The 27,007-nt window shown below is 40.0% G+C and overlaps 1 protein-coding gene across 3 annotated transcripts in view; it reads right to left on the reverse strand.

Moving 5' to 3' along the window:
- Positions 1 to 9,922: 9,922 nt before the first annotated feature.
- The window catches only part of epha10 (EPH receptor A10), a 135,272-nt gene continuing 118,187 nt past the window's right edge, over positions 9,923 to 27,007 (reverse strand). For all 3 annotated transcript variants that reach the window (XM_086013885.1, XM_086013884.1, XM_086013886.1), the window contains 9 exons: positions 23,809 to 23,934; positions 23,169 to 23,354; positions 18,653 to 18,714; positions 17,866 to 17,982; positions 16,745 to 16,831; positions 16,278 to 16,430; positions 13,526 to 13,716; positions 13,279 to 13,443; positions 9,923 to 12,243 (listed from right to left, as the gene is read on the reverse strand). In XM_086013885.1, coding sequence (XP_085870011.1) covers positions 12,129 to 12,243; positions 13,279 to 13,443; positions 13,526 to 13,716; positions 16,278 to 16,430; positions 16,745 to 16,831; positions 17,866 to 17,982; positions 18,653 to 18,714; positions 23,169 to 23,354; positions 23,809 to 23,934 — 1,202 coding nt within the window. In that variant the 3' untranslated portion in view covers positions 9,923 to 12,128. The remainder of the gene's footprint in view (positions 12,244 to 13,278; positions 13,444 to 13,525; positions 13,717 to 16,277; positions 16,431 to 16,744; positions 16,832 to 17,865; positions 17,983 to 18,652; positions 18,715 to 23,168; positions 23,355 to 23,808; positions 23,935 to 27,007) is intronic.

The following is a 27,007-nucleotide window of genomic DNA, read 5'->3' on the forward strand; positions in this document are numbered from 1 at the left end:
CCTCTTTCCCCAATCTCCCAGACCACCAGATAGAGAAAGGCTTTAGCTCGGATCTGTCTGGCAGACAGCGAAGGGGATTTCAGCACCAAATCCAGCGGATCAATAAAAATGTCTGCTAATTAGGGTGTTCTCAAAAGAAGGAGGGGTAGCCGCAGGACAGTGATAGGTAGGAGAAGGCAAGGAAAACTACAGCAGTCAATGCTGATTCACAGGTGAGGACAGATCTAGACAATCCCTAGACAGGCGTGCCTAGTGTTGAAAATCGGGTGAAGTTCAACCTGTTTAACTCTTCAGGTCAATCCAATGAAGTCTTCCCAAGGATCACTCTCTTTCCCAATCAGAGCAACCTTACATGCTGCAGTGATCAGTTTCTCTGACCCCAATCCTTCCTCCTTTTCTTCACCCTCCTCTTTGCTCTGCCCCTCCTTCTCCTGGGCATCCCCACTTTGACCTAAATCTCCTCATTTAATCTTCTCCTTCTCGTCTTTTGGATAACAATCAACCCCCTAATTGTCTTAATCTCACTAGTCTTTTATTGTCCCCGGGACGTCATGCGAACCACCGAACAAAAACAGTCACCTCAGATCGATACTTGGCACCAGGCCACAACTAGCGGGACGGCCTCTATCGATTTTTTATAATGAAAGAAGGGCGGGTGCGACTGTTCATAAAATGCATCTTTGTATCAGTTTCTAGTTGACAAAACTCACTGAAAAGAAGAGTGGCAGCGCTCGTAAGATGTTTTGAAGAAATAGCGCCTTAAAAACAACCAGAAAGCAACAATTGTAAACATCTCAAATTGTAAACATCTCAAATCTCCCCGCAAATCCTCTTTTTATGCTTCCTATACAAAAACAAATCGTTACATTGTCAATGTCTCAAATGAGAAGCTTATGCGGAACTCTCATTTATATGACTTCACAGGCCGTGAGCCAAAGATATTAGCTTGGGAGCAGCAGTAAAACCTGGATCAAGCTAAGGTTAGGGGGCGATTTGCGTATGGTTTTGAAATGACAACCATGGCGATAATCAAAAATATGAAGAACAATAACGGATTATCTGGTTCAGAAGCAGCTCCATCTGTTAAGAGGTGGCGTACAGAGGATGTTCAGTGTGTGTGAGTGTGTGAGTCTATGGCTTTATGTGTTTACCAATCAGGCAGTCTACATTAAGTATACATAGTACAAGAAATATTTTTCATTGCAAAATGAGATTAGATTAGCGAAGATATACGTCATTTCTTTATACAGCACTGAACAAATTTATTCGACCATCACCACCACCCATTGGTGGACTATAATGAGCCCCTTTAGTACATTACAATTTTATAATAAATGCAAGGTTAAACATTGGATGCTGGTCGCACCGTTTGTGTAGGTGACTGCAATTTAGTTTAGAAAGTTACAATTTTTCCAGTCCCACAACAATGAACAGTTCAGTCCCCGCCGCCTTGTTAAAACTCCATCCCCCTCCCATCCGCATCTTCTCTGTCCCTCTCTCGCAGTGGGCGAGTCTGGGATGACACTGTCTGACTGTGCTCTAGCTGTAATCTGACATGGCTAATCTAATCGCTCAGTCTCCACAGACAAGTAAACTACCTGGTACTCTCCAGCCAATTAGGGGCCCATATGCACAGCACGCTATGGAGGCCAGGTCAAAGCTATGCAGGCACCGTCGGGGCCCAGCCAACCAGCCATCCCCGTTGGAAAGCTCAGCAGTGACTCAGGCTGCTTCCATAACAGTCCATCTACCTTTATCTTGGCCTGGTTCACTTTCATCCCCAACAGGTACTGAGATTAGGACATCTCCTCAAGCTTGGCTGCCAATCAAACGACCTTTCGCCACACAGTTGTTCAGTAATCACCAAAGTGTCGTCCATAATTGTCTTAAATGAACGACTTTTTGACTAACTCTTGTCTTTTCCTTTAATTTTTTTCTTGTATTCTTTAAAAAAAAAATTATATCCAAGAAATAGACTGTATGATGCTAAATATATACAATGTTATGGGACAGAATCCAGTGTATCATAAAGATGACAAACGGTATAGAAAAATAGGATCAGAGTCCTTTTCAGATCTTACTTCATCATCAAGCCAGTCTCACTTAATCACCTTAGCCAAATTAGTTTGAAATTAGCCCTCTTACTAACTCTGTCTGATGTTTTTCTCTCCCTTCCCACCCCCTTTTCGCCCCAGTCGTTTTCACAGCTTTTTGGATTAGACAGATTACATGTCTGGAGCTCAGTTTTTGTTGCGTTTTGCTGGTCTCACAGTCGTACATCTTGACGGGCAATAGAATAAGATCGATGGATTGAAATCACATAAGGTGACTCAAATGTTGAGAAAACAAAATAAGTGCAAAGGTTCTCTCCAAGTACCCACTTCTCACAGATGAACGGTGATGGCCTGGTCACCTTGACATCATCCGTTCCTTACAAATACCTTATTAACATACTTTGCGCAATTCGATCTTCTGCATGGACTGCAGTAAGTCTATTTCTGCTTCTGCAATGTCCAAGACTGTGTGTGCGCCTCTCTTGCGCTGAACTTCAAGGAAATGAGGGGACCTGCTTTCATTGGTCAGGAAGTGAGGCAGCTGTGTTCACTCCCACAACAGGGCAAACACCTCATTGTACCTGTGCCCGTCTACAAAAATACCAATAGAAAACTCCACCGATGCAAAAAATTTGACTGCACTTGCTGAGCCGTACACAGATATTTTGTATTTAGAAATGTACCCACAAATAATCCACCAAATTTTTGCAAAATGCATTTTCGATGTATTTTTGTCTCTTCGCATTGCACCATAAACGGGAAGTTCTGCATCTGCACGTGTGGTTGAAGCCTGAATTTGAAATACATTTAACTGAGACATTGAAATGCTTATAAAGGTACTTGATGACTGCTCAAATACTACTGATATATACAAGAATTTTTTTAAATCTGTCAGCGGTTCTTCAGCATAGTCATTTGGCCCTGCTTATCTAGAGACTGACAAAACATACATAGTGGTACAAGAAACCATGAGTAATGCAGCTATTTTGAGTGTAAAGTACTTTATTCAGTAGTGGGCCATGCATTTAGCGCCTGGCCCTTCCTCCAATTTAATCCAACTAATAGTAACATGTTCAAATTGCAGTTATAGTAGAAATCAAGACTATACAAAAACACAATTTAACAGCATGTAAATGTGTCACGTACATCATTTCCATGGAGCAATTTGGAATATATTTCTATTTATCTGATAACATGACAAAACAATCAGTTTTCTATCAAATGCATCACCAGAGATGCTGGTTGTTAAAAGCGATTTCTAGATCGCTAGAAACATTTTTTTTTTCTAGTCACAGTTGGCCGTAGTTAACAGTTCTGACCAGCCATTTGGAGGATGGAAAATGCTGACTTCATCGACGACCATCTTGCTGTCCTTGTGAGGTCGATTTTGAAATCTGAGTGGTTAAAGAATCAGTTCCATTGCAGATCAGGTTGCATCATCCAGCACTAATGATTCTGAAGGCCATGAACAGATTTCATTAAAAATTAACAGCCGCATGCATGTACAAGAAGCAATGGAGACAAAAAAAACTATGTAATGAAAAGAAAAAGACTGTTGGCAATATATGAATAAAATTTCATGAAACAATACTTGAATTTATCTTGCGTTGTAGGTCAATGAGTGTTTAAGCTTCCTGGCCCCGACAGCTCACAGCTGACTATGTACATTCTACTGCCACCTACTGGCAATTGAATATTTTTATTCAGTACTTACTGACTTATGTCCAGTATTCATTTTGTTATCTAAAAAGAATATTTTATCATAAGACAGTTTGTTGCGATAAACAGAGAATCAACAGATACAGGTGACAGTCGATTTTCAAATAAACCAGGAGCTCACTTTCCTTATCGATCTTCTTGCAGGTTTGGGTTCCTGTACACCACTACCACCTGCTGGACAACCTTAGCCATGACTTGGAAGGCCTTCTGCAGCTGTAGTTGTCACAGGCCAGCTGGTCATGACTCATGAGCCTGCCATTGGACGTCTGTGAAAACTAATTTACCACTTAACATCCTTTCACTGTAGCCTCCTGTGTTTAATCTAGTCCATCTTTAGGTCTCATCATTCACTCTTGGTGCCAAGGTTTGTCAACAAATTGAAAGTTTTGCAACAAAATATTAAGTTAAGGTCACCGTCATTATTGTCCTGGCCTGTTTCATGAGTCTGTCCGTCTTGTTTCATTGGTTGATTTTCATTATTTTAAAAATCTATCATTACTTTTTCCTTTATTATTTTTCTTTCGGTAATAGATGGGTGCCATCAATTTTCTCCGCGTCTAAATAGCGGTAGTGGAGTTTAGGCTGGAGATGGATTATTACAGAACACTATATCGTCTTCAGGTGCCGAGCTGTCACCATCTTGTGGTCAGTATGAGAAAGGCTAGATGGGTGGAAATGAAGTGTCGAATATGTAACAATAAATTTACATTTGGAGCATTTTTTCTCATTTTCTTAGATTAGCAATACTGTATACGGACAGGATAAACAGATAAGGGCTAGTGGTAGAAGGACATAAGTAGATGTACTCCAAGCACATCTGTATATATGGGATATCAATTCTGTTATTTATTAGCAGTACAGATATGAGTTTCATGCACTAAGAAGTCGTCTTGTTGAAGGTACCAGTACAACAATTAAATCTAAGTTTGTAGTAAACTGAAAAAAAATGATGTCGAATTTATTCAATCTTATTTGAAGTGACTGCACACAAAATCTGGATCTAAATATATACATATTTTTAAAGTGGATGTATAGTCTACTTAAAAAAATGTACCTGGATCTAGATGATTTTATTGCATGCAACCACTTGACATAATACAATTGAGTACATTCGATAAATATTTTTTTCAGTGTAGCTTGAAGTGATATGATTCCATTTTAATGAAGTTAACGTCTTCTTGTAGTTATTTCAACGTCCACTGAGTGGCATTGTGGCACTGCCTAAACTCCCTCTGCTGTCTGTCGCTTGATGGCAAGTTGAGATGCCAGTTTAATGCTGCTTTGAGAGCAACTTTGTCCAAGGGAAACAAAAAGCAGAATGATAGGCCACTTGCGTCCATGTGTTAAGACGGCTTGTGGTCTTGAATAACTGAGGCGGTAAAGAGGGAAATATCTATGATGGATGGTGCAGAAAAGCCATGACGGAGGACAGTGATAAATAGGCTGTATAGTAGATGTCGCGACACCGAGAGGTAGCATACAGGCTATTAGATAGGGCCGGAAAGCGCTCTCAAGGAGAGTTTCGGGAGGCAGCCAGACAGATGGGTGTTTAAACTGTCCAAAAAGCACGATAGAAGCCAACTACACAGAGAGAAGTTGTCAGTGCGGTCACTTAGAGTTTAATCTTGGCTCAGTGGGAAGTTCAGATTTTGTCAGACTGACCCACGCCGCCTCACATAAGTACATCTCAGCGGAGGGATGCGATGGGAAGCAGTGAAGGCTTCAGGAGGAGGATTTGCAGACAATGACTTTTTGCCACTCGGGCAAAGTGGCTGAGTGAAGCCAGGCAAAGACAAAGCCAGCCATAAGCTGGACCGAGGCCAGACAGAGCGAGGTGGCTTAAGATCAAGCTGGTAAAAAGTTGCGACGCTCTTCCTCCCTGAGGGAACGCTTCGCCTTTTGCTGCTTCGTTTCTTTCGGCAGCCCCTTGCCACTTTGTTGCCTTCTCTCTTTTCCCGGAGCACGCTCACACAAGCATGCATAACCTTCATCTCTCTGTGGAGAGACACAAGCTTTTACCTAGAAAAGCGTCGCAATTTCTCACCTTCCATTTGCTTCTTCTGTCCCCCCTGGTTTGTTTACCCACTCCCACCATAATGCAGGGATTAATTTCCAAAAGCCGATTTGAGCCGTGGAACGCCTCAGCAAAGAAAGGACAGGAGCAACTATACCGAGGGAAGTTTCCCCTTCAAACTGGTTTAGAGGTGGACGGATCTCCCCTTTTTATTGTGCTCGCTTTAATCTTCATGCAGAGCCGAGGCAGGGAGGGGCTAGTGTGGGATAAGAGAGGAAGAGGGCTCTCAAAACACAGCCGGGAATCACTCTTGCATCTCGACTTTCCCATGGGCCTCTTTAAATCCTTACCTGACATTTCCTTCACTCATATTTTCAATTGTAAAAATCTATTGAAGCATGTATGAATCCAAATGTCTGGTTTGATTGAAAAAAATGGTGTGATAAAGGGCAGAGCACTTGAGACGAGAGCAACGAGTCAAGAGATTAAGCATAAGGGCCAGATATATATGATTTAGATTGAATGTGTATAGTTTCAAGGATGGGAGTCATCAAGGTCAAATAAGCGTGTGCTTATCACTGAAATAAACAACTCTACCGCACCTCAAACGACAGCCGGAGAAAAACAAAAACATGCTTGTAAATTCCATTTAGGCGCTCCACCTGTTATAACATTTTACATATTAAAGTTTTTATGCACTTTTTCAACTGAAAAAAAAAAAAATGTAGATAAACAGTTGATTTGTTTATGAGCTTCCAACAATACAAGCGCACTGAATCTGGCGTATTCTCCAAAAAATGATTGTATTCAAAACAAAAAGGCAAACAAGGCACACGGAAGGCCACGCCACGGTATGTGCAGGCCTGCGTTAAATAAAGAGGAACATCCCAGTGGATATTGACACAAACCTTGAGACGCATGATAGAATAGCAATTTGACACAAAACCCTAAGTCCAATGACAAGACATTACGATTGTTTGTATACAAAAGCAGCACACTCTCTAATGAGATCTGTTGTTGTACCGTAAGGGAATGGAAGGCAGAAAACACTTCATTTGACTCATTAATTGCTTCATTTGTAATGTGATAGCCCTGAGCATGTACAAGTCAGGGGTTAAAACAATTACTTTCATAATTCCTATATGCCGTTTTGCCTTTTACAGCACTGACGTCACACAAAATTTAAAAAAGAAAAAGGATACTGCACATTATTTTTGTGCCTTTAGCGCACTGCTGTCAAACACGTCCCGGGGTCCATATTTTTTTGTGGGGCACTTATGCAAAAAGTGTGTTCACTGTGTTCTTGGTAAATGAAGAGTTTTCATTTTGACCAAAAATCTGTACCAAAATTGCAATTTTCCTAACGTTTATTTCCTTCAATTTGTAGTTAAAGAACGCAACAAACAAATGCAGGGGAGATTTGTAGTAAGGTGATGAGATCACATGAGGTTTTTTTACAGCCCAAACTAGATGTTTGACGCCATTGATTTCCGATCTGATACCAGTAAATTTCAAGATGGTATCAATGTGATACCGATATGACAAAAGAATGCTATATCAAGCGATATCTTCATACCAGAATACAAAATGGAGTAATTAATGACTTTTCTACATTCTAAAATATTCCTTGAACAGTTAAAGCAAATTAAATTCATTGTAAATATTATTTTTCTTGTATACATTCTCACCATGGATGTTACATAAAAATTGCTCCGTATAATTAAATGACACCTTTTCGATGTAATCCACTGTCATTCCAAACTGATGCCATGCAGCTATTTGCTAAACCGTCCTTTATTTTGTTACTTATTTTTTATTTATTCAATTGAACGAGTCCAACAGCGACAGTGCTTTGCACTGTTTAAAGTTGCACAATTTCACCATCTGTACCTGGATAGTGCCTGCGTGCAAGCACAGAAGGACGTTCTGCCTGCCTCATCATAAATGCCTCGTATTCTGTTATGGTTTAGCCTGAGGTGTGGTACAACGATTGTTATGTTGCCACTTATACCGTTTGTCCACAAACATCACAAACGGTACCTTGGCTGTTTGTAGGGCTGATATAGCTCCACAGGACTGAGTGACTGACTTACCGAGCAGTGTGTCATGCCACTACTCGTATGCATTACGCAGTAACCCAAGGAGAAGAAAAAGTAGTTCTGACAATTGTCCTTATTTAGACAATATTTTTTGGGTTACTTTCCATTATGTTCTTGTTAACATTATAAATCACATTGAACGACTAAAGATTCAAAAGCATTTAAAGCACAAAGATCTTGTATAAGTGTCAACGGCATAAACGCAGCCCGCAATGAAAATGAATCACACACCCTTGGTTTAGAGCTAAACCCTATTTATTTCACTTTTTTTTTTTTTTTTTAATCACATTAAATCGCTAATATAGTCTACAAATCTAGGATAAGCTTCAGTTATAAAATAAATCTTTTTTTTTTTTTTTTTTTTTGAAGCACTCAATAGTTTGAGCGTTGCTTCGTCGGGTGAGGGCGGGAATGTTTGATTGCGTGGGAGTTGCCGAAAGCTCGCGCCCAGCGATAGCTCGGAGATGAAACTCATTACGTCTCAAACTCCAATCCGCAACGCCAATAAGACAGCAATATAAAAAGTATGGATTGCTGCCGCTGCCGCTGTGTTAGATAAATAAATAAAAATTGAATAAGAATCTCTTTTTCAAATCCCCGGTCAAAACACACACAATATGTTACACACACACACACACTGACCCATGTGAGCAGGCTTGAAAGCCTGCGGCAGCGCACTCACGTCCACACGCCCACACAATAGCCCACAGCAGTCCACCACAGTACTGATTTGCATTCGCAATAATTTCCCATACGCTTAGCACCGGTCGAACTGTGGGTGTTGCATAATAAAGTAGTAAGTAATATAACCCCGTTCCCTGAGTGAGCGACTTAGAAAGTTCACATGTTAATACAGCCAGAGTGTGAGAGAGAACCATGAACTTGCCAAAGTATCCTTGGCGAAGTAACCGAAAGTTGAATTTGAGAGTAAATGGATTAAAGGCATTAACCTTGTAACATATCCAAGTGCAAGCAGCTCAGGTAGATTTAATGGGTGAAGAATGAGCTTGTTCTGAAGGCCATTGGCTTGTTTCCTTCCACAAGAAGTAAAAATAAGAGCGTACTTTTAATTGGAGAGGGAGCGAGAGGAAGGGAATAGATTGCTCAAAGATAAATAATCTAGTCTGGTTTGTGAACAACAGCCAAAGTAAAGTCCAAGAAAGATTGTTTTCTGTCTTTTTATAGTTTGTGTATTTAGTATTTGTAGCTGCTGCTGATGTAGATGAATTAATGGTGTATACGAAGGGTCTTCAATCCTGTTCCTTGAGGTCTGCTGTCCTGCCTATTTTCCATCTCTCCCTGCTGCAACGCACCTGATTAAAAATGATGCGGATCGTTATTCGGCTTCTGCAGACCTTGCTGATTATCTGATCATTTGAATCAGCTGTGTTGCAGCAGGGAGAGATGGAAAACAGGCAGGACAGCAGACCTCGAGGAACAGGATCGAAGACCCCTGGTGTATACAATAGTATTTAATAGATGAATAATCTCTTTGTCTATGGTTAATAGTCTGAAAAACAAAGGATTTATATTGGATTTTCCTTTCTCTCGGAAATAACTAAATCATAACCTTTTGCTGACAAACTAGAAGTGTAATTTGTTTCGACAAAATATGCTAAATTCTCCTGTGCTTAACATTTACATTTGATCTACTTTGCAATGTCCTCATGTCAAAGCGTTAAGGCAGTAGTTGAAAATTTGAGTTGCACCTCCACAATTGAATCATCGATTAAATGATTTTTTTGTCAGCAGTTGCAGAATTCCAAATCTGGAATTGTTTCACAGACTGTTTGAATGATGGTTACAGCACATGCATTTTTCGAATAAAATCCTGTCTCATTTTCTGATTAACACTTGGGCGTATTCCACTAATGTATTTTAAGGTTGATCAGCATGGTAGCACTTTGAGAGATATTGTGGCACTAGGTGTGAAAAATTTGATAACCACTGCTATAATATATCGACATTTTCAAATGTCCAGTCAATGCTCTGACTATGACACATTATGAATGATACATTTGCTTGTATTGGAGATTTTTTAATAACACAGTTCATAATTGTAACAACCATCAGAATTTCTTCTAATGGGTAAAAATCATCAAAAACTAACAAAAAGACGTTTTTTTTTTTTTTTTTAATATTCCAAACACCAGAGTTTGTTGGCCGTGGCCCTAAATTCAAACGAATAACCCCGTACACAGTGAGCAGATATTATATTCAACACATTGTTCTTCAAACAAATTATAAAAATAGATTTAGCATTTTCAAGTACATATTTACAGTATTAAACATAATGGTAAGAGATGGGCAAAGAGAGGGGAACGGTTTACATTTCATTCATTGTGGCAACAAGGTCCCATAATTATTTTATGTGCATGAGAATGCATGAGGATGCATTTTGTTTGTATAGGTGCGTGTATGTGACTGAAATAATAAACTGCTTTCTTCATATTTAACTGTGACTGTTGAATCGTGAGGCCTTGCAGTCAGCTGACAAATGGGAAGTTTATAATTCGTCAGCTGCCTGCCTGAGTTTCTTTATTTTGACATTTACTAAGAGAGACGGACAAGAACGAGCAGAACAACGCAAACTGTATTCTGTAGCAAATACAAACCGGTTACATTATTTCAATGAAAAATGTCTTTCCATTGTGAAAGATGCTCATCGACGAATGCCTCGCTAAACGCTCCCTCAAATCTGCTGTAATGACGTAGTAAAGGCGACGGGGCAGATCACTGTACACAAACACCCAACGTGATACCCAACAGTAATGGAAAAACACATACTGTAATCGCAACAAAAGGAAAAAAAAAAAAAAAAAAAAAAAAAAAGAATATCGTTATGACATTCTAATACTGTATTCACACACACACCACATCCAATGATAATAGACTAAACTGTTCATGAATACACAGATACTGTGTGCAGACAGCTAACATCCTCCATTGGTAGTCTCATATGAAACATGTTCAATATGTCACAGTCATATAATTAGCAAACTATTTTTTTTTTTCATTTACATTAAATACTTTAAATTAACCGTCTAACCTCTGTTTTTAAATTGTCTTTGAGGTTATTGTTAAACAAATAAATATGAGATTTGGGTCATCTTCCAGAGTTGACCTGAGTTTTACAGAGTACTTGTGGGAGCAAGCGAACCTTTGGAGGGGGAAGATTACAAGATGACATCCAGGTTAAAGGGGAAATTAAATAATTCATTTGCACATAGAAGACATCTTGAAAGATAAAGAGAATAAAACGAGGAATAGTGAAGCAGACAGTGACATAAATTAAGGGTGATCAAACACACAACTCTTTTACTACACGCGCCCTTTGCCAGCTTTTTTTCTCCATCAGTACAAAAAAAAAAAAAAAGCAGGCCGATATTCCTGAAAGTTCATTCCATCATTCCCCAGGCTATAGCTCTATTTAGGCCTGTCAGCACACTTTACTATACTAGTACATCAGCCCCCACTCATTTAAAGTGTTTTTGCAGGCCTCATTTAAATACTAAATTTAAACTTGTTGGACCCTTTTGCATGGGACAGCTCAGACTTTATAACTATTGACAGCTGCTGCACTGAGTCTGTGGATTACAAGGCTGCCATGTTTAATATTCAGAGATATCCCATCACCATCTGATATGAGATCACTTCTGGCATAGTGATGCTATTTCACATCCTTAGATTATGTCCCTTCATATTTCAAGTGAAATCAGCCAGTGGAGAAGTGTCTGTCAGTCTTGACTCGAGGCCAGTAAACAGTACTAAAAAAAATAAAAAAAATAAAATCATTGTGGTAAAGGGAAAAAAAAGTATTCCAGTAACCTTTTGGGGTCCTTCTCTACAGCGCCCGCAGCTCAGAGGTCACCATTCTGGAAGAGACACTCCCTCTATTGTCTTCACTCACTGATTCCGAACCAGGACGATTTATCTGACACAGTTTTTGAAGGTCAAAGTGCAGATAGAGGTCACAAAAAAGTCACATGACATCACTCCTCTGCCGTCCCCCAATCACCGGAGGGACTGGTGCTCGTCTCTGAGGGGCTTCATAGTAAAAAGAAAGGAAGGAATTGCGGAAGGCATGAGGAAGAATGGGAAAGAGGAGTAAATAGAGGAGCGCAAGGTCCTTTTATCTGTCCTTCACTCGGGAAAGACAGTCTCTCTTGCCTCGTCTCCACCCCATCATCCACCATCTGCATGTACGTGCGAGCCTGCAGCGGCTGTGCCTTCGGCCGTCTGTTACACTTGCACGCCACGCCCGTGCATTTGGATGACCTGGGCTCTAAGGGTCTGGATGGCGGCCAGGATCAACTTCTGGTGCTCCAGGGAAGTGATGCCAAGGCTCAGTACATCTCTATAAACACAGAGCTCAGTTTTATCCAAGATGAAGTAACACAGTTGGTACAATTAGAAAACAACAAATAGTGTTGGGGAGTGTTAAAAGACGAATGTGACTTAGTAGATAAAAAATAGATGATCCCAGAAAAATAATGTGGAGGAGCCATTTGGACTGTGAAGCAACACAAACTCTTCCCTGCTACGAAGAGGGGAACAACACTTGCTAGGTTGCTGGTTAGCAGTTAGCACAGAGCAAGGTTGCTACAGCTCTCAAAGGAGTCTGCATGGGCACTCCCAGACCTCTTTTAGAGTCAAGGGCTAAGTGTATGCCCGTCTTGTTACTTGCACTTCAGACATGAGGCACATTTATTCGGCAATTCCAGAAGATAGGTCATGTAACATGATAGCTTTTATTTCTGTCTCCTTTGCCGAAAGCGACGTCACTGATGGCAATGCGCATCAGTATGAAACTTTAAAAGAATAAAGCCATAAAACAATGTGCAAAGACAACACTGTAACACGATGTTGCAATAATAAATACAATAATAAAAATATATTTGTGGGGAATTGGGACAAGTAATAATTTTCAATGAAAAAAAGGGGGTTGCTCCATGTTCTAATGAAGCTACTCTCAATTTGAAAAGAAAAATCTACGTTACTGTCATAAAATTCCAAAACAAAACCACAAAACTTATTATTATTATTAAATAAATGTTTTAAACTCCTTTTAATTGTATAGTAATGCATATTTTAACTTAAATTTACTATCAATTTCTATAAAATAAATTGCTGTAGCAATAAACTAAACAATACAATATTTGTTTGACACTGTTGTTCATCAACAAGAGCATATCACAACTTGAATGTATTTGAATTAATTTGCGATTAATCATGGAAAACATCCAAATTTCGACTGACGGCTCTAATTTGTATATAAATTACTAGATCTATGGTATTTATTCACAGTAATGTAGCAAAGCCATAAATACTTTGAACAAGACACCAGATAGCAAGAAAGACTCAAACTTAGAAGGGTTGCAGAGCTACTCACTGGACGGTCATTCGTGCCACCGATTCCAAATAGCAGTAGCCTGCGGCAGTGAAGTTGTCCTTGTATCGGCCCATGTCCACGGCATCCAGCCACTCACCAACTGAGTTAAATGATGGGAACGTGGGTAGCGGCCTCTCTGCTAGTGTTATGGAGGAACTCAAGGTCCTAGAAGAAGAGTAAAAAGGGTTTTATGAGTTTACAGAAGGTGAAAGTATATTTTTGCGAGGCTTGTATAACAGCATGTGACCTTCGTGCCAACGTGGAGGAGCCAATGCCGTCGGGCGAGCGAATGCTTTTGCTGAGCGCTGAATGGATCTGACTAAAGGTGGGTCTCTCTGTTCTCTCCTTCTGCCAACAGTCCAGCATCAACTGATGCAAATGTGTAGGACAGTTGACCGGCGCGGGCAGCCTAAAACCATCCTCAATGGCCTTGATCACCTACAGCACGGACGGTGGGAAACAAAACGGCAAATCAATTTGATCAGTTGTAGTGAAATGTGAAACAAATTGAAAAATGTCCCTAGGAGTATGATTACATTGATCTGCTTCTACAGGGAAATGTGGATTCATGTGGAAAAGTTCTTGCTTTAAAACCTTTCTGTAATGGTTATTGCCTCGAGTAGCAAATTGAACAAAAATCATTCCCTGAAAGGGAAATATAGATATTAACTAATTTACACACCACTTACCCTTAAAGACGGTGTCACACTAGCTGTGGTTTTTACAGCACTATCCTATTTACACTCAACCGATACTAGAGCTGCGGAATAAAATGAGGTATAACACAAAGAGCTGTATGAACTGCATTTGTATTCTATTATTTAGACAACCAATTAGCATTGCACACATTTAAATGAAATTACATATACAATCAGGGAAAAAATATTACACACCTTGCTTTCTTCAATTTCTTGTTCATTTTAATGCTTACTGCCCATAAAATGGATATGTATCCAAGGACAATTGATGCGGGTAGATTTGAAAAACTGTGGGTGAGCTCAAATTATTCCAAAACGGCACTACTCTACTACAGGCAAAAAAAAAAAAAAAAACGCTGTAGTGTCCATTTTAGTATATTTAACCTGACACTTTAAATGATGACCTCTTTTCCAAACCGACATTACAAATTCTAAGAACAGGTCAAAGTTGATATCAACATAGCCATCAATGACACACTCGGTTCCTCAGCCAGATGAGCGTTGACAGACTTAAGACGACGGGTCTCTCTCATAGCATCAAATGCCACTTGTTTGGCTCAAATGGAGGTTTACAGAATATTTCTAATACAGTCGGAACTGCATAAGCAGAATAACACATTTAAAACTGTCATTTTGATGCAGGGCACCTCTGCACTACTGCAGAATATTACCACGTAGTAAACATACTCTTGAATGATTGTCTCTCTGAATCAAAGTGCTCTATCAATCTGTTCTGTGACATATGACTTCATGTAAAAGATTAGCAAAATATGAATCTGGATACACCTTTGTAATCTACTTTAATAAAGCTCGGCACTCACCTTCTCTCAAACAGGAGTACATCCCTCTAGACTTACTCAATGGTCCTTTCTCCTCCATCTAGCTAATGCTGTTCCCATTCAAAAACCATTCACCATAACATCTCACTTGGGATTTCATCTTATCTATCCCTCTCCTGAATCACTCTAAGAACTACACTCTGCTGAAAGGAGGAAATAAAAGTCAGGGTATCCTCATAAAAATTACATCCATCAGATGCAGTATTTCCTAAAACACTCTCCTTTCTCTCAATCTTGCCAATCTCCTCCCCTTATTCGGCTCCTTAAGCTCCCGCCTCTCTAAAGAGCATTCCTAAAATGCTTTTCAGCATTTGACATTTTCCATTTAATCAAAGCCAGCGATGTAAAGGGCACAATGAATTACAGGTGGACAGGCCAACCAACAATCCCGTTATGATATAATGTATCAGTTCAATGCGGATTAATATCCCGGGCGCTCTACAAGCTTTGCCCTTTGCCCCTGCAAATGGAAAGTTTGATAATATGCACCAGACCCAGAGGAAACTTTGTCATGCTTTGTGAAAGGCTACTGAAAAAGATTGGGGGTTGGGGGAAGGGGATTTGCTTGCATCTGCTGATTATCTCATGCATATTAATTTGGGACATTGAAAATTGGAACACAGTAATAATGCTTTGCTTTTTTTGGAGCCTGCACCTGCATATTGGATACATATTATGCTGACTGAAATTTGCACGCATATCAGCAAGATAGATCTTTTTGATTTATGGGATTCTATCTTCGTTCGTGTTTTAATAGTCTGCATTATTGGATTAAATTGCAATATATTATTGTCCAAAGAGGACTGACATTCACTAGAAAGTAAAATGAAACTATTTCAAAGGCCACGGAGTGAGGGGTGAACGGCAAAACTGAGAAAGCTTCTCTATTCACTTGGAAATAATAGCAGCAGGGGGAGTCCTATCGACCGAAATAGAGAAAAAAAAAAAACTTAGCATTTTCCAAAGAAGCTGAATGTAAAAGAGGGATTTTCAACAGTTTTCAAGAACAGGATGGCATTGGAGAAGGGACCAGCAGAGGCCACTGGAAGGAGGTCACTGCTTCCTTAGGAGAAAACAGGATTGGTTATGGAGCTGATGCAGACTTAAAGTGAGGACTTAGGCCTTGAAAAAGCTTTCAAAGCAAATCCAGCTTCTTTGCTTTCTGTTAATAAGCAGCTGGCTATGGACGCAGCGCTCGGTGACGCAGATGGAGGTGACAAATAAAAATAGAATGGGAGTAAAGTCCACGTGTTCTCGTTACAATTTCATCCGAAACAGCCGGGATCAACTCAAATGATCAAACCCACAATGGTCATTTTTCCCCCTTTTTTATGAAGTAATCCGAATGCCGTTACTCTTAATATAAAATTGGATTACATGATGTAACTCAATATAACGAATAATGACCTGAGAATAGGCATCAAAGCCAATGCATTTTCAACCCTTATCTCGACGCACTTACATCTTGGTTCCCCATATCCCAGTAGGGTCTCTCCCCATAGGACATGACCTCCCACATGACGATACCAAAGCTCCAGACATCTGAAGCAGAGGAGAAGCGATGGTACTGGATGGCTTCTGGAGCAGTCCACAGCACCACACTCTTCCCTCCATGCTATATAGAGCAACAGAGAAGGTAAGAGGGTGCACAGAGTTCACACTCATACATCTTCAATGAAAAGCTTTGAAAACACAGTATATTCGGAAAATCAACATCAAACCTCACCTTTAGCTGAACCCCATGATCCAGAAAAAAATTATTCTATTTAATCTATTTTCATTTTGGTAAAATTGTGTGACCTCAAACAAACCTGACAGCTAATGATTTGATCCAAATCTCATTAAAAAAATATCAGGCGAGAGCTGAGGGTGTTTAATGATCTCCGAATTTAGGGTAAAAAAGAAAAGTGAAGCATTGGCTTTTCTTACCAGTGTAGTGTAGATCGCCTCGATCTTGTCCTCTTGAAGAGGTCTGAAGCCAGACACTTTGCAACCCAGGTTTGCATTCACCAAAACCTACACCAGTGTTACAAACATACATGCACAATACTGTAACTTAAAGTCCCGTTTCCAGCAAAGGCAACAGTGAATTATTATTACTATTTAATAATGCTATCCTGAGAGACATTCCACATTTTTTTCCGAGCTACGATGTAGGATTGTGAAGAATTTACAAACGCTGTGGAAGACAGCTATAACACTCATTTTGAGCAGAGAATACATTTTGGTAAATCTCTCAAAATGCAGTACCTTTACTCCACTATCCTTTACATCAGAGATTCTCAACAGGTGGGTCGAGACCCTTTTTCTATGGGCGTGGACAGCTAATACAAATATGCGGCATTTGAAATACATTTGAAATCAACCCCAAAGGCAATGTATTCAATGAATTGCCAAAGACTAAAACAAAGGACATTGTTGCTATAATTAGTTAGCTTTAGTTAGTTTTATAAACATAAAATGTACTTCACGTAGTTTTCGTCTTTTTAAAAGCACTCTCATTTTTATTGTATATTCTTTAACGGAAATGTTTTTTCAATTTTCGTTTTAGTTATTTCATTAGTTTTCGTTAACTAAAACAACCTTGGTCTCGACTTGACAACAATAGGAAAATGCGTGTCCCCGGGTGACAACAGTAGGGTCTAGTCTTTACTCAGGAACAACATTGATCATTAAGACTAGGTTAAATTATGGGGTGGAACAATATCCCCACACTTGTGGACAAAACTCTTGTTGCACCAGGCCAGGCCTGATCGTTTACAAAACAAGCGCGCCAAGAGCACTTGCAGTTTAGACAGCTTGGCTCCTTTTTAGAGAGGAACAAACTGACAGAGCAAATCCTCATGACAAAATGATTTTGACAGCATTGTCTTGTCATTTTCAGCTTCATGTATTCCTCAAATAAGATACTGACGAATGACTGTCAAACACAGTTCGAGACGAGGACAAATTGTATTCTCGAAGCCTGCCAACGGAAAACCTAGCTTGAGACATACATCAGCCTACACGCTGTAGTCTATTACTGCCCACCACACCGCCTGCTCTCTTACCTTGTGTGCAGCCAGGCGTTTGTGAACAAAGCCCATTTCGGCGAGGTACTTCATCCCCGATGCCACACCAGTCAGCATATCCATCAGCTGCATTACGCTCAACTGACCCTCATGTTTCTGTGATTTTGAGCGTTCAAAAAGGAAAGGTTAGCGTGAATGGAAGAGTTGGAAGGAAATGAGGAATGGCTAAAGCTTATACTTTGGTATAGATTGACAAGAAGTGACCCGTTTGTTACTGTGGTATTATGTCGCACTCAACTGGATGTATTGTCGTCGTTAGGGGATGAAAACAAGCAGGCCATTAATTCATATCATTATCAACCACACTGCGCTGGTTCAGAGAGCAGAGGACAGCAGTACCGGCTTATGGCATCTTTAAGCAAAAACACCCCATTTGTGTGTAATCATGAATATTTTCCATGATACGATAATAAGCATGCTGGCCTCAGAAGGGTGAAAAATAGATTGGCTTTATATTTGAGCAAAAATGCCCTCTAACTTAAGGCCAAGCTATTGAAAATGGAAACAATATGTTCGCACATATGAATAAGGTTACGTAATAAAGATCCTGGTTGTTCATCATTCAAGAACCTTTGAGATGAAGTGGAGCTTGAGTTGGTTAATTACACTTTGACATCAACAAGGTTATATTATGTAGATGCCCCCCCCCCCAAAAAAAAACATCAGTAAATCACATTTGCTGTAATTATAGTTAGCCTTTTTTTGTTTTATTTCCACTCTGCTGGTTTTATGTTCGGAATGCCTGAATATAAATAGGCTGACTTACCCTAAGGAAAGAGTCCAAGGCCCCATTAGACATGCTTTCCACTATGATCATCATGGTGTTACCTGAACACAAACAAAACAGGACAAATTAAACTGAGATTGAATGTAGAGAAGGGAGACGGTACACACTGTAGGTGAAGTAATAGAGACACAGGCACAGGCACAGAGGGGAGAATAAAGTGAAGCTAGTCCCCTTGGCAGCACTGCAGGATTTGTGGCAAAGCCATTCTTCACTCAGTGAACTGTGGCGAAGCTGGAAGGAACCTGCGTGCTGCCCTGGCTGTCTCAGCAAGTTTAAGCACCCTTAAACACTCACTCGACACCCGCATATACACGTGTGCGCGCACACACACACGCGAACCATCAAGGCCCAGGTGCATGTTCCTGTACATTAGACACCCACACACTGCGCTTCTAAAAACAGGAGGCAGCGATCCAGCTCTGCTTTGAAATGCATTGTTAGGAAAATAAGAGGAGTTTTGGTCTTTTCGTATTGTCGAACTATTCATGGGGCTAAAGAGGGTAAACCACAATGCAAGAAATATCTCTTGGTTTTATGCAGTTCAATTCTTCACCCCAGTAAACCAAGTGCAAAACTAAAAGTCCTGCTGCAAAATAAAAAAAAAAAAAAAAAAAAGAGAAATCGACACCTCCCAAAAGCTTTACAATTGCCGCTATTCATAATTTAAACTGTAAATATCCCATAAACTATGCCCCTAACACAGGTGAGTAATAAATCCTCTCACAGTGTTTCCCTTAAAAAAATGACTTTGATTTATGAACGCTTTCAATGCCGGCCATTTTTCAAAAAAAGAGAACTTGAGTGACAGCCAATTTAGAAAACAAAAAACAATGAACATGTGCTTTTGACGACAAAATAATATATTTACAAATAATCACCAGTATAACAATTTTACATTTGACAAAATTTACAATTATTTGCACAGTATTTAGTAGTAGTATTTAGAAGTGTGTGCGTGCATCGTGCCATTCATGTGTGTGTGTGTACACGAAAGCATCAATTCTACTTCGAAATTTAAATAATCTCTGTCATCTTTTCTCTCTTTTGGGGTACTCATTGTAGTAGATTTAACATGCCAAACATTTTGATCAATCACAAGCTGCTTTTAACGGTCCAATTGCCAGAGATATACCATGTTAACAGGCATCTAGTATGGTATTAGCTTGTGGCATCTGAGAACATTTCAGAAAGAGTGTAAGGATAGCATAGGGAGGTTTTTCAGCAAATAGGTGAGTTTGCAAACAGCAAATCTAGAACAGGCGCGGCAACAATCTACCACTCGGACAGTCAATCGTTAACATATTTGTTCAGGCAGATTCTTGAGCCATCATTTTTTTCCTTATTTTGTGGTGTGGGGTATGGATTTATTCATCATGCAAGCACATTATAGATACATCACAAGGTTAAAAAAAAATGCACGCATTAGATGAGGGACCAGGTACAAAGGGGTTATTGTTAGTCTTCAAATTAATAATCCATGCTTCTTGATGGTCAAGTGAATTTTATACATTTAATTTAATCTTCCATTCCCTTGAATAGCCAGAGGTATTGGCAGCATGGTGCATTGCCATTCAAATAAAAGTTCCAACAAATTGTCTGAATTGGCTTTTTCGCTAGGGCTATTAGTTTAGTTTTGATCTTTTCCTCCTCTCTCATCAAATTGTATAACTATTGTTATTAGTTTCTCTGCTTAAATGCCCCATGGTATTCACTGCAGGGACAGTATTGTGGAAACCTTTATGACGAGTGAAATAATCTGTCATAAAACTTCAAAGTTCCTAATTTAATAAACACCAATGCTGTCAATAGACAATAAAGAAATTTGCTTCATAAAACCTCCCCTGCGATTCAACGAGCGCTAGTGATAAAACAAATTGAGTATAGTTTAAGGTGGGCCTTTTAGATTGTAGCCTCTTGCCATTTGTTAAAACCTGCGCATACGTTGTGTGGCTCAATTATAACAACACACACGCAAAGGCGGATGCACAATTTTAAGGGTGAAGCAGGGATTAAATTATAAGGACCATCTTGTATAGAATCTCCAATTTGTATTACAGTACTTAACTCAATGATCCTGTTTTTATAATTGACGAGTAAGTGTGCATATGCAAGGATGTCAGTATTCTGCAAGGGCACGTGCAATAGCGCTTTTTCCAATTCATGTTTCATGAGCAGTGTCTATACCTTTAACATTTCCTCAGATGAAAATGGCTGAGTTGAGCTACACCTGTAAAGGCTTAATTGGATCATACATCTCAGATCATGGCTATTCAGCCGTCAAAGAAGCAGTCATTGCGGGCAAGGTCGAAAATAGCTGCTGGCAATCAGCAAATGTATGAGCACCACTTCTAGTGCAACAGGTTCCTCTGTGGTTTCCTTCAAAAAGGTAACAAAACAATTTATAGCATTTTCCTTTAATCCTATTACGTATAATCTTGGCGCTGTTTGGAAAAGGGTGGGGCAAATAGGTCATGAAAGTGGTGGGCAAGCAAAAGACGGCTGAGAGGAGGGAGCTTTTCTATCTACAGTAAATGACATCCCTGTTCCTATTGGACCTTGAATGAAAGGCAAAGACTGGCATATAAACCATTGAATATTCTTTTCGCAATAATTTGTACAAGGTGCAGAATTATTAATTCAACATCTAATTTTATACCTAATACACATTTTACAGGAGTTCATTCACCTTGCTGACTCAATTTATTTACCCCCAAATTTGCTCAGACTTGATTTGTGTTTTTTCTTTTTCTTGGATTAAATGTAAAATGTTGCGATTCTGTATTTTATTATGTTGGCTGTATTCTACAAGTATGTAAAACACTAGTAAATTGACTTTAGGAATATCTGGGAAAAGTGCTATTTGAATAAAATGTTCCAAAAACCCATTGTTTTGGTTGCTAAAACGCAGAGGTGGGCATTCTGTCTGACAAATGGACTGGTCTGGTCACGGACGGACGCTTGTTTTGCTGACGTTAGACGATAGATGGTAATCTTAAAAAAAAATAAATCTATATATACATATTTTAAAAAAAAAAAATAATAAAAATCTGCATAACCATCACTAACCTGGTAGTCCAAACGGACCTCACAGTCCATCATTGATGAACACCCGTTTTGCTGATGAGAGACGGAAACACAACCCAGACCACACTGATTGTATTTTAACCGTTGGACCAATTTTTTTTTTCCAGATTGACGGCAGACCTTTGATGTTTACTGACAGAATCGCGGTTAACCTCTGCTAATACGTAGATTTACCAGCCGACATTATACACTCAAAAGGGACCAAATGCAAATGTACTGTACATATAATATATTTCTGCCATTACAAATGCAGTATAAAAAAATGCGATGTATTTATTTAACAATTATATTGTGGGCATTGACTAAATAATTAGACTGAAGTGTCATTTTCCTTTAGCTAGAAAAAAATGGGCAAAACACCCTAAAAAGTTCTACAACTCTGGAACAATAACATTTTTGTTATGAGCCTCATTTGTTTGTGTAAGTATTTTTACTGAAGTGTTTGCTAAGCTAATGACTTTCATGTTAGCAGTACTTACTCTTGTCACACAATGTGATTCAGAGCCAAACGGCATGTGTGTGTACTAGTTGTGTGACTGCATGGCAGGTGTTTGCGATAGTAAATGCAATTGAAGAGCATACTGGCTTTGTGTTTGTGTGACGTGCACACCAATTGTGTGCCCGTGTGTGTGAGATTGGAGTGTATCCCAGGGTCCCACTGAGTCTCTAGCACCAATTACTGTACCCTGCACATCTGCTACCATCCTGCTGAGCACAGTGTGTCCGGGCACCCTGCCCATCCCCGCACACACGCCAGCACCACCAAAACTTTACAAAGTCTTTAAGCGTCTCCCCTCACCTGCCTTTGCCATTAACCTCCACCTCATACCAGATCATCTCCGTCTCTGGCGTCTCTTTCGTGCCTCAAGTTTATTTTCCCATCCTGTTTTCACGGCGGGGCGTCAATCGCTATCTGTCTGGGCCCTTATGTCGCTCGGCTGCTAGCGTGCGGCGCCCATTCAAGCACTTGCTATACGCTCTTACACCTTCTTTCCTATTCCACCGTGCGGTCTGGCCTTCCTCGCTGTGAGTGTTGATTCCCTCCGTCCGTGAGATGCTGAAGTGATCACAGTGTCTGGGAACTCTTTCCAATCTTCCTCCCTTTTTCTGCCATCCAGAGCATTCTCTTCCCCCATTTTCATTTCTTTCCTTACTTACACGGTTGCACCTCTGTGCGCGCCCTGTATTGAAGGACTAATTCCACTTTCTTTTTTCTACCCGATTCTGAATTGCCACTTCTCCAAGTAACAGCCTTTCCAATCCTATAAGTTGCCACATTCCACTTCCCCCATCTTTTCTTTTTAGTAATGGATAAATCCCATTCACAATTTGATCTTTGCACACTAAGGACCCACCGCAAGCTTCCTTTTGTCTTGGCCATATACTGTATTCCCCTTGTGATCTCCCTTACCACTGGTGACGACGCCCTCCAGTCTGATGATGTTGGAGTGGTCAAACTGCCCCAGGATACCGGCCTCGCTGAGAAACGAGCGCCGCTGTTTCTCCGAGCAGCCCGCTCGTAACGTTTTGATGGCCACAGGCAGCTCTCTCTTGCTGGGCAGCTTGAGACAGCCGCGACACACCTCGCCAAAGTCGCCTTTTAGGGAGAGAAAGACAAACAGAGGTCAAGCTCCCGTATAAAACGATACATAAACAGCCAGAGATCAGACAAGAAAGTGGAGCTTTGACATCCAGTTGAAAAATACAATCACATGGTGCTTCAGTCCATGGCAGCGTTTCCCCGTTTTATTGCAGTTCATCGTTCATACCCCAACTAATATCACAAATCTTTCGGCTATAATTATCTTTTTTTTTTGCATACTCCCGAGTAGCAGAACTATAAAACGTAGACTTTAATTGAACATTAGCCCAAGATGTTACACGGTCAAGTTGCTATTAATGTAGAATTCAAGGCTCATTAATTCAACTTGGCTGAAGTATTATGTGAGTGTAAGGCAGGCCAAAAAAGGTATACTCACACTTATGAAGTGTTTTTATTTGTAGACAGTGTTTTTACTGTGAAAATGATATACTTTTTGTTGAGTCGTTACCTGTGTGCACAATTCTCTCAATCTTGATGCTGGAGTTGTCCAACTCCTTGGCAAAGGCATGAATAGCCTGCAGCAGGTCCTCACAGGTCTCCGGGTCAATGTAGGTCCTCCGTGTGGGAATCTTGACTGAACAGATTAAAAAAAAACACAAAAAAAAATCAACTACCAACAAGAAATGCAATTTCAGGCTTGTTTTCCCTTTGGTTTTAGCCCATAGAATTGTGATATGTCCAATATAAACTCCCATCCAAAAGTAACAATGGGGCATATTCATTAATTTAGCTAATTTCGCTGATTTTGGCATCCGTAGATGAATATGAGACGAGAGATAAACAGTTCAGCTTTTATTTTTAGGCATTTACATGCAGCTGATACAAAACCTTAGAAGACAACATTATTTGTAGGAGAGCAATTGAAGCATTGGAACAGATAGATTTTAAAATGTAAGATAAGGTTTAATAAGATCTGCATTTAACTCTAATAAAATGTTATTTAATCTTGTAATATTTAGTTGTAAATTCCTTGCGTCCAGTGACATTCTTCTGTAGCTTTGCCGGGCTCTCGTCACAGCTTTTTTCAGTTGTTGTCGACTTCCTTCAGTCTCGATAAAATCCGTGCTCTATAGGGTATGATTCTGGAGATTCATTGGGTCAGTGCAAAACTTTCCGTTCCTCTCTTCTGTTGAACCCCGTTATTTTGGAAGAATGTCTTCTGCATGATGAAGACTCTTCCAATCAGTTTGACTGCATTTTTCATACAATTGGCAGACAACTATTTCTGTATATGTCTGAGTTCATTTTGCCCCTGCCACCATGCATTACATAATCAATGAGGATAAATGATCCCATCCCATGCGAGCGCAAGCCATGACATTACCTAAACTGTGCTTTAAAGGGGACCTTGTATACTTGGTATCATAAGCAGGTTCTTTTTTTCTTAAAGCTTTAAGCCTTGCTGTCACTTTGGTAAAGGTTAATCTTTATCTCAGTAGTCCATTAAACTTTCTCTTGTTACGTATTCATTTTGATGTTAAACAACTGTTTTCAGTAAACAACAAATATAAAGTGCAAGGAACTGCGTGTATTTATGCGTGTAAATATTTAGTTAATTAATGATGTTACTATGATTTGTATCAGCTTCTGCAACAATACATTTTCCCCTGTATGACTGTCAAAATGGCAGCTCAAAGGAATCGTGGTTAGCAGGTGCCCTGGTCACGAAAGGTAAGACTGGAATCTCTGTTGGAACATATCTTTGTCAAGTTTGCGAGCTCTCCTTGTGATTTTACTCTGTGCACGCTGGTTTCCTTTCATATCCCAAAACATGCTTCTTAGGTTAACTGAAGATTCCAATTTTCCCATCAGTATGCGTATAAACACAACCCACATAGACTCTCTCTAGCCGCCCAAATTACACTTTCCATTTGTTGAAAATGTTTTTTTTTGGCAATAACATGTCTAAATCTTTTTCTAAAATCTCCTGATTTGACCTTGCCAAACTCTGGATGTGGCAAGATGAAAGGCTCAGACTGCTTAAATCTGACTTTGGGTTCCTTCCACAAGGCTTTAGAAAGATCACAGACAGGGCTCCTCAACCAGGCTTTTTGTCTTTTCACTCGCCTCAAAATGTTATCGTACTAACACACACATCACTTGGAAAATGACACAAATGCAACATAGGCATAATCTTCGGTTGAAATGGGGACAAAACAGCTCCTTAATGATAGTGTGAAAATGAACGTCAGCAGAAAAGTCTTCTAAACAAAGCCCTCTAATTACATTATGATATTTTAGTACAAAGCCAACATTGTAGTTGATGTATTATAGGCAATCATGGGCCAAAATCCAAGGTAAGACACCTTCTGTATAAAATCCAAACACGTAATCACATCCAATCACCTAGAATAATTTCACTCAAGGACCTCAACAGAGCTGCTGTGCAGTTGATGAGAGTACTGAACATTTTTGCAGATAATTGGAGCAGTGCTATTGACCCCAACTGTTACTTTGGCCTAAACAAACCCAAAACACAAACCTATTTTCGCAGCGAGACTCTTGTTTTCCTTTATCAACTGCCAGTTGTGTTTACCAAGCACTAACAACTAGCAAATAAAGTGGCCAGCACACAGCCAATAACCATTAACAAGCAGAGAGAAGCTCTCAATTAGATGACCTTTGTTACTGCATGTTAAAGATAATCTTCCAGGAAAAGGCCAGGTAGTTTCCAAAAGCCGGACAGGGGCTTTGAAATGTGATTACAGCTCTGGATCGACCTGAGGGATCCTATACTGGCGGCCTCATAACGGCTTATTGATCCAAGACACACACACACATGCATATATGCCTGTGCGTACAGCCACACTCCCATACATGCTTGTGTGCGCACTGACAAATCAAGCTAAGATGCCTATTATAAAGCAAAGGAAACACTTTCAATTTAAAGCAAGAGATGAGAGAAAGATTGAAGGCTCTTTTTGGTCAAATTGGGTTTTCAAACATGGCGGTAGCTTATAACCTAAAGGGGATGCTGCCCATGTGCCCCATAAAACATAAGCCTGGGAATGGCTCAGAACCTTCAGAGACATACCCCGACACAGACACGCTTCATTGCCTCCTTGGCTGATTAGTCTCAGGGTTAACTGTGTCACTGCCAGGAACGACTAAGGGGTAAGCAAACACGACCGTGTAAATCCTGAATATACGTATGATCCTGAATATTTTCAGGGATGAAAACTTCAAAGATAACGAGGGCCATGTTTGTTCTATCCATATGCACAAGGGGCAAAGTGTGAACATTCACCTCAAGCCAATTCAACCAGCATTCATAGATTGTAACATTTATGTTAGAGAATATGCTTCCTTTCACTTCGTATGACCTGCCAATAGATCTTATTTGAGACCAAGCCCTTGATTTAAAGTGAGTAACAAGCACATCTTTGTCAGCTCTTGGGAATTTGGTGTTGACTGCAGTGGCAAATTGGTCAGATGTTCTCTTGACCAAACCGGGCAAGTACAGCAAATCACTTCAGCGACCTGGCCTGACCGCCATCACGGACCACCCAAGCCTAGCGGAGCTCAAGCACCTGAAATCCGATGGGCATAATCCTTGGCGAGAGAACGCGATAGCAACCAAGTGCCACCTTTTAGTGCGGCGCCAACGGATCAACTGAACCCATGCGCATGGCCAATACACTGTGGGG

This window comes from Filicampus tigris, chromosome 18 (assembly GCF_054856515.1).
Source record: "Filicampus tigris isolate MCC_2025a chromosome 18, RoL_Ftig_1.0, whole genome shotgun sequence".
NCBI classification, from domain to species: Eukaryota; Metazoa; Chordata; class Actinopteri; order Syngnathiformes; family Syngnathidae; genus Filicampus; species Filicampus tigris.